The 7,709-nt window shown below is 40.2% G+C and overlaps 1 protein-coding gene across 1 annotated transcript in view; it reads right to left on the bottom strand.

The window, feature by feature from the left end:
- Positions 1 to 3,647: 3,647 nt before the first annotated feature.
- The window catches only part of ngfra (nerve growth factor receptor a (TNFR superfamily, member 16)), a 93,318-nt gene continuing 89,256 nt past the window's right edge, over positions 3,648 to 7,709 (bottom strand). Inside the window, exon 6 of the mRNA XM_061905503.1 lies at positions 3,648 to 3,766. Within this exon, the coding sequence (XP_061761487.1) occupies positions 3,714 to 3,766 (53 nt within the window). The 3' untranslated portion in view covers positions 3,648 to 3,713. The remainder of the gene's footprint in view (positions 3,767 to 7,709) is intronic.

Genomic DNA, 7,709 nt, shown 5'->3' with positions numbered 1-7,709 from the left:
ATTTTTATTAGCGCATGTCTAGAATTTCCGCTGGGTCAAACTCATTTCGCAAAATAATTAGCATATGCCTAGAATTTCCACCGGGTCAAACTCGTCACGTCACGAGTGACACTTCACCTGTCATCATTTTCAAAATGGAGGAGGCTGATTTCAATCATTTGAAGTCGCATAAAGGGCAGAAGATTAGTAGGATTTAAGGTCCAAGCTATTGAGTATGCTAAAAAGAACAGTAAGCAGCTATGTTTCATTAATATACCGTAGATGCGCATGTCAAATATGAGTCATTAAATGACTCCTGCCTCCTGGTGATAGAGGGCGCTAGTGATCTTTCTTGCGACTACTCGGCTGCAGAAGAAGTGAAGTTTATTTTTTCCTCTCCTTTGCACTTTAACATGGAGGATTACATATCTAAAATAAAACAGTTTTCTAAACTGGACTTTCAATCGAAGCAGGAGGTAATAAAGGAAGATTTCCATCGAGACAGAGACTTTTAAAACTGAAGAAAGATAAGGAAGACTTCTATAAACAAGTTATCGATGCTTTTGATCAGAAGGAGCTGCGCATGGACTTCATTTATAAGTAAAGGTACTTTTCATGAGGGTATCCTTACATCACACTCAAATTTATAAGCGCAGGCCTAAATTTACCTCATGCCATTGGTAAGTGCCGGAGTGAGAAGAGGTTTTAAAATAATTAGCGCATGCTTGCCTTTACCGCATGCCTTTGTATAGCTAACTGTAAGAAAGCTATAGTTAGCATGTTAGCATTGTACTGTTATTATGTTAGCTTCTTTAGCTCATTCTGCTTACTTGACAGCATGCTAACTGTTTGAATTTTGTATTTTGTTAATATTTGAAGAGTTTCTGTTTATTGCACTGCTGGTTTTGGACATGAAAACAAACCAAATAGCCCCCGCGTCTTTTCTTTGTCGGCGTGTGGCCTTCGGTGGAAGCAGTTTGAGCACCCCAGGTTTGAACATTCTCTGTGCTGTGATGAGAACATTTCAGTCCGTAGATGAAGTAACCTTCTGGGGGCTCGCCGTACTTCATTTCAAGCCCGGCGCCGCGTTCAGGGTCAGCGGCGGCGGCGTCACCGCTGACCTTCCTGAGGCTTCGCTCGCCCTCGGCTGTGGAGACATGGCGGTGAGTCAGCGCTTTTGGTCTCGCGTTGCACGTGCAGGAACCCGCTGAGTCAGCTTGACTTCCACCGCAAAGTGAAAGGCGACGCGGTGGAGAGGGGGGGGATAATATTCTAGTCTTTTAGTGTGAGTTTATGGGGACTATAGCTGTCCAATCTAGTCTTTGAGCGTTTACCGAAGGCGACTGTAATTAACTTGTGTACTCCTAGTAAAAACTAGAGCTGTCCTATCTGGTCTTTTAGTGGCAGTTTATAGAGACTATAGCTGTCCAATCTAGTCTTTGAGGGTGAACCGATGGCGACTGTAACTAACTTCTCTACTCCTAGTCAAAACTAGAGCTGTCCTATCTAGTCTTTTAGTGTGAATTTACGGAGACTTTAGCTGTCCAATCTAGTCTTTGAGCGTGAACCGATGGCGACTGTAACTAACTTGTCTACTCCTAGTCAAAACTAGAGCTGTCGTGTCTTGTCTTTTAGTGTGAGTTTATGGAGACTATAGCTGTCCAATCTAGTCTTTGAGCGTTACCCGACGGCGACTGTAACTAACTTGTCTACTCCTAGTCAAAACTAGAGCTGTCCTATTTAGTCTTTTACTGTGAGTTTATGGAGACTATAGCTGTCCAATTTGTCTTTGAACGTGAATCGATGGCGACTGTAACTCACTTGTCTACTCCTAGTCAAAACTAGAGCTGTCCTATCTAGTCTTTTAGTGTGATTTTATTTAGACTATAGCTGTCCAATCTAGTCTTTGAGCGTGAACCGATGGCGACTCTAACTAACTTGTCTACTCCTAGTCAAAACTAGAGCTGTCCTATTTAGTCTTTGACTGTGAGTTTATGGAGACTATAGCTGTCCAATTTGTCTTTGAACGTGAACCGATGGCAACTGTAACTCACTTGTCTACTCCTAGTCAAAACTAGAGCTGTCCTATCTAGTCTTTTAGTGTGATTTTATTTAGACTATAGCTGTCCAATTTAGTCTTTGAGCGTGAACCGATGGCGACTCTAACTAACTTGTCTACTCCTAGTCAAAACTAGAGCTGTCCTATTTAGTCTTTGACTGTGAGTTTATGGAGACTATAGCTGTCCAATTTGTCTTTGAACGTGAATCGATGGCGACTGTAACTCACTTGTCTACTCCTAGTCAAAACTAGAGCTGTCCTATCTAGTCTTTTAGTGTGATTTTATTTAGACTATAGCTGTCCAATTTAATCTTTGAGCGTGAACCGATGGCGACTGTAACTAACTTGTCTACTCCTAGTCAAAACTAGAGCTGTCCTATCTAGTCTTTTAGTGTGATTTTATTTAGACTATAGCTGTCCAATTTAATCTTTGAACGTGAACAGATGGCGACTGTAACTAACTTGTCTACTCCTAGTCAAAACTAGTGCTGTCCTATCACGGCTTTTAGTGTGATTTTATGGATACTATAGCTGTCCAATCTAGTCTTTGAGCATGAACCGATGGCAACTGTAACTAACTTGTCTACTCCGAGTCAAAACTAGAGTTGTCCTATCAGTGTTTTAGTGTGAGTTTATGGAGACTATAGCTGCCCAATCTAGTCTTTGAGCGTGAACCGATTGCGACTGTAACTAACTTGTCTACTCCTAGTCAAACTAGAGCTTTCCTGTCTAGTCTTCTACTGTGAGTTTATGGAGACTGTAGCTGTCCTATCTAGTCTTTGAGGGTGAACCGATGGCGACTGTAATGAACCTATCTACTCCTAGTTTAACTAGAACTGTCCTATCTCGTCTTTGAGCATGAACTTATAGAGACAATAGCTGATAGTCTTTGAGCGTGAACTGATGGGGACTAGAGCGGTGTTAAGTCATAATCAGACTATAGTTGTCCTATTCAGTCTTTGAGCGTGAACATACGTACTAGTCAAACTACAGCTGTCCTATATTATCTTTGAGCATGAATTTATGGAGACAATAGCTGATGGTCTTTGAGCATGAACTGATGGAGACTAGAGCTGTGTTAAGTCCTAGTCAAACTACATCTGTCCTATCTAGTCCTTGAGTGTGATTTTTTTGGAGACTATAGCTGTCCTATCTAGTCTTTGAGCATGAAATAGAGACTAGAGCTGTCTTAACTCCGAGTCACACTATAGTTGTCCCCTCTAGTCTTTGAGCCTGAACCGATAGCGACTGTAACTAGTCAAACTAGAGCTGTCCCATCTGGTCTTTGAGCATGAACTCATGGAGGCGGAGAAGACCCGGCGTTAAAGAAAGTGAGAGAAGAGGGTCATGACGGAGCTGCTGACAGGCACCTGTGTGTTTCAAGGCTAGTTTAAGGGCAAAAACGGAAATGTGGCGTTCAAAGGTTGGCAGTTAGTAGGAAAAAAGAGCTTTGTGGAATATTCCCTAAGATGCACTTGTATCATCTACAGTTGAGTCCAGGCACGTGTTCTACAGACTCTGCATGCAGGATGAAGAGTCAGGACCGCACCTGCCTAGGAGGTCCGGCGACTTGAAGTCCTTGGGGACAATACACTTCCCCCCTCCCACCCCCCACACCCACACCCACAGGACACTTAGGTCCTCGCCACCGTCTTCTTCTTCCTCGTCTTCTTCCTCACGCTTCAGGAGGCGGCTTGACAGGCTGGGAGCCGCCGTCCACTCTCACCACTGCGAAGACAAGAGGAAGAAATGTCAGCTGTTCTTCATCCGCGCTGATATTTAGAGACACACTTTTATTTTTTCCACCGCGAAACCTTTATGGCGGCTCGGCGGTCACGTTTACTGGAGCGGGTCGTTTTATAGGAGAGTTTGATACGGAGCATGGGGGTGTGCCGATCTGATATTGATATCACATGGTATTAACTTCCATCCATCCATCCATTTTCTACCGCTTATTCCCTTTGGGGTCGCAGGGGGTGCTGGAGCCTATCTCAGCTGCATTCGGGCGGAAGGCGGCATACACCCTGGACAAGTCGCCACCTCATCGCAAGGCCAAGACAGATAGACAGACAATATATAAATAGATAGAAATACAAAAGAAAATATTTAAAGAAGAAATTATGGGGACTATAGCTGTCCAATCCAGTCTTTGAGCGTGAACCGATGACGACTGTAACTAGCCTGTCTACTCCCAGTCAAAACTACAGTTGTCCTATCTAGTCTTTTAGTGTGAGTTTATGGGGACTATAGTTGTCCAATCTAGTCTTTGAGAGGGTAACCAATGGCGACTGTAACTAACTTGTCCACTCCTAGTCAAAACTACAGCTGTCCTATCTAGTCTTTTAGTGTGAGTTTATGGGGACTATAGCTGTCCAATCTAGTCTTTGAGCGTGAACCGATGGCGACTGTAATTAGTCTGTCTACTCCTAGTCAAACTAGAGCTGTCCTATCTAGTATTTTAGTGTGAGTTTGTGGTGACTTTATCTGTCTAATCTAGTCTTTGAGCGTGAACCGATGGCGACCGTAACTAACTTGTCTACTTCTAGTTAAAACTAGGGCTGTCCTAACTAGTCTTTTAGTGTGAGTTTATAGAGACTATGGCTGTCCAATCTAGTCTTTGAGCATGAACCAATGGCGACTGTAACTAACTTGTCTACTCCTAGTCAAAACTAGAGCTGTTCTGTCTAATCTTTTAGTGTGAGTTAATGGGGACTATTGCTGTGCAATCTAGTCTTTGAGCGTGAATCGATGGCGACTGTAACTAACTTGCCTACTCCTAGTCAAACTACAGCTGTCCTGTGTAGTCTTTTAGTGTGAATTTATGGAGACTAAAGCTGTCCAATCTAGTCTTTGAGCGTGAAAAGATGGCGACTGTAACTAATCTGTCTACTCCTAGTCAAACTAGAGCTGTCCTATGTAGTCTTTTAGTGTGATTTTATGGGGCCTATAACTGTCCAATCTAGTCTCTGAGCATGAACCAATAGCTACTGTAACTAATTTGGCTACTCCTAGTCCAAACTAGAGCTGTCCTATTTAGTCTTATAGTGTGAGTTATTAGGACTATAGCTGTCCAATCTAGTCTTTGAGCGTGAACCGATGGCGACTGTAACTAGCCTGTCTACTCCAGTCAAACTAGAGCTGTCCTATCTATTCTTTTAGTGTGAGATTGTGGGGACTGTATCTGTCCAATCTAGTCTTTGAGCATGAACAGATGGCGACTGTAATTAACATGTCTATTCCTAGTCAAACTAGAGCTGTCCTATCTAGTATTTTAGTGTGAGTTTATGGGGACTATAGCTGTCCAATCTAGTCTTTGAGCGTGAACCAATGGTGACTGTAACTAACTTGTCTACTCACAGTCAAAACTAGAGCTGTCCTATCTAGTCTTTTAGTGTGAGTTTATGGGGCCTATAGCTGTCCAATTTAGTCTTTGAGCATGAACCAATGGCTACTGTAACTAACTTGTCTACTCCTAGTCAAAACTAGAGCTGTCCTATCTAGTCTTTTAGTGTGAGTTTATGGAGACTATAGCTGTCCAAAGTAGTTTTTGAGCGTGAAACGATAGCGACTGTAACTAACTTGTCTACTCCTAGTCAAACTAGAGCTATCCTGTCTAGTCTTTTAGTTTGAGTTTATGTATATATATATGTATGTATACATATGTATATGTACATATAAATATACATATGTATATATGTATGTATATATACATATATATATATATATATATATATATATACGTATATATATATATATATATATATATATATATATATATATATATATATATATATATATATATACGTATATATATATATATATATACGTATATATATATATATATATATATATATATATATATATATATACGTATATATATATATATATATACGTATATATATATATATATATATATATATATATATATATATATATATATATATATATAAATATATGTGTGTATATGTATCCCTCCATCCATCCATTTTCTACCACTTGTCCCTCTCGGGGCCGCAGGGGCGCTGGAGCTTATCGCAGCTGCTTTCGTGCAGAATTCAGGGCCAACACGGATAGACAGACAATATTCACGCTCACATTCACACACTAGGCTGCATATCCCAGGTGCAAGTCTTTGCAGGTAGGAGGAAGCCGGAGCGACAAATTCAACACATAAATACATCGTGAAATAGTTACTCAAATCTCTCATTATATTATTATATTTGGAATTTTAAAAATAAAATGTGTTATTAAATGTGTTATTAATTTAATGTATAATTTAGTTGGATTATTTCATGATCTTTTTAAATGATTATTTATGTTATTATTTCATGGTTTGATTCATAATTCCACAATATCATAATGGATTTCCTTCATGCCAATTTAATGATTTATGTGATTATATATTTAAGTAATTATTTAAATATTGTTTGCTTTTGTCCCATTTGGCCCTCCATATATTGACACACATTTCCCGGTTTGAGTTTGACACCTGTAATGTGGATTCTTAAACTGGGGTACATGTACCACTGATGGTACGCCAAAGAATCACTCGATCCGATTACAATGTTTTATTTCCCTACATTCAAACACAGTGTTACTCTACAAACTGTGTGTCATGTTACAGTGGCCGAAAATATTAATCATATACATATGCATATACCGTATTTCCTACTGCCGGGTCAAACTCGCTTCGCAAAAATAATTAGCGCATACTTAGTATTACCGCCTGGTCAGACTCCTGACGTCAAGAGTGACACTTCCCCTGTCATCATTTTCAAAATGGAGGAGGCTGATTTCAATACCGGTAATTTGAAATCGCATAAAGGGAAGAAGATTAAGAGCTATTCAGTAGGATTTAAGGTCCAAGCTTACATCACACTCAAATTTTTACTGCATGCCTTTGGTAAGTGCCGGAGTGAGAAGAGGTTTTAAAATAATTAGCGCATGCTTACTTTTACCGCATGCCTTTGGTTAGCGCAGGATGAGGAGATGTTTTGAATTAATTAGCGCCCCGGCGGCAATTTAAGGAAATATGGTAATATGTAAATATTACATTCATGTTTTATTTATATTACTATTATGGTTCATTTTTAGTGTACTTTATACCTTTTTGTTTTCGCCCTGTTTTTATGCCCTTGTGTGCATTATCTTTTCCATTTTTACCCTTTCCATCCTTTGTAACTGAGCTACTGTGTGCAACAGTTTCCCTCGTTTAGCTTTAAAGTTTGTCCAAGTTTAAATATACTTGTTAAATAAAACCGCTGTTTTGTTTTTAATAAATGCTTAGCCCTACTACGCTACTGTATTTTAATGTTGGTCACTATGGTGACCAACATTAAAATACAGTAAATTTTTTCCTAAGGTGGTCCTTGGTGGTTAAAAAGTTTGAGAAACCTCTTATTTTGAGCGCCATTGTGGCCTTCTGGGACACTGTGAATCCTGAAGGGGGCGCTGTGAGTTATCAAAACTGCTGAAGTGAGTGGCGTCGTTAGCGGAAGGATGTTTTTCCCACAAACCTCTTAACCTGCTGCCAATTGAGTCGATGCCATGGAAACGCCTCAGGAATGAAGAAGAATTTCTGAGGCCAGATCCCCCCGCCCCTATTCCAGCTGACTGGTAGGAGTTTATCAATGGAAGCTTGTGCCAAAGAAAAGCTGCACAAACCTTTTAT

This window comes from Nerophis ophidion, linkage group LG07 (genome assembly GCF_033978795.1).
Source record: "Nerophis ophidion isolate RoL-2023_Sa linkage group LG07, RoL_Noph_v1.0, whole genome shotgun sequence".
In the NCBI taxonomy this organism is placed as follows: Eukaryota; Metazoa; Chordata; class Actinopteri; order Syngnathiformes; family Syngnathidae; genus Nerophis; species Nerophis ophidion.
Note: the sequence above shows the minus strand (reverse complement) of the source record. Positions and strands in the feature narration are given on the sequence as shown.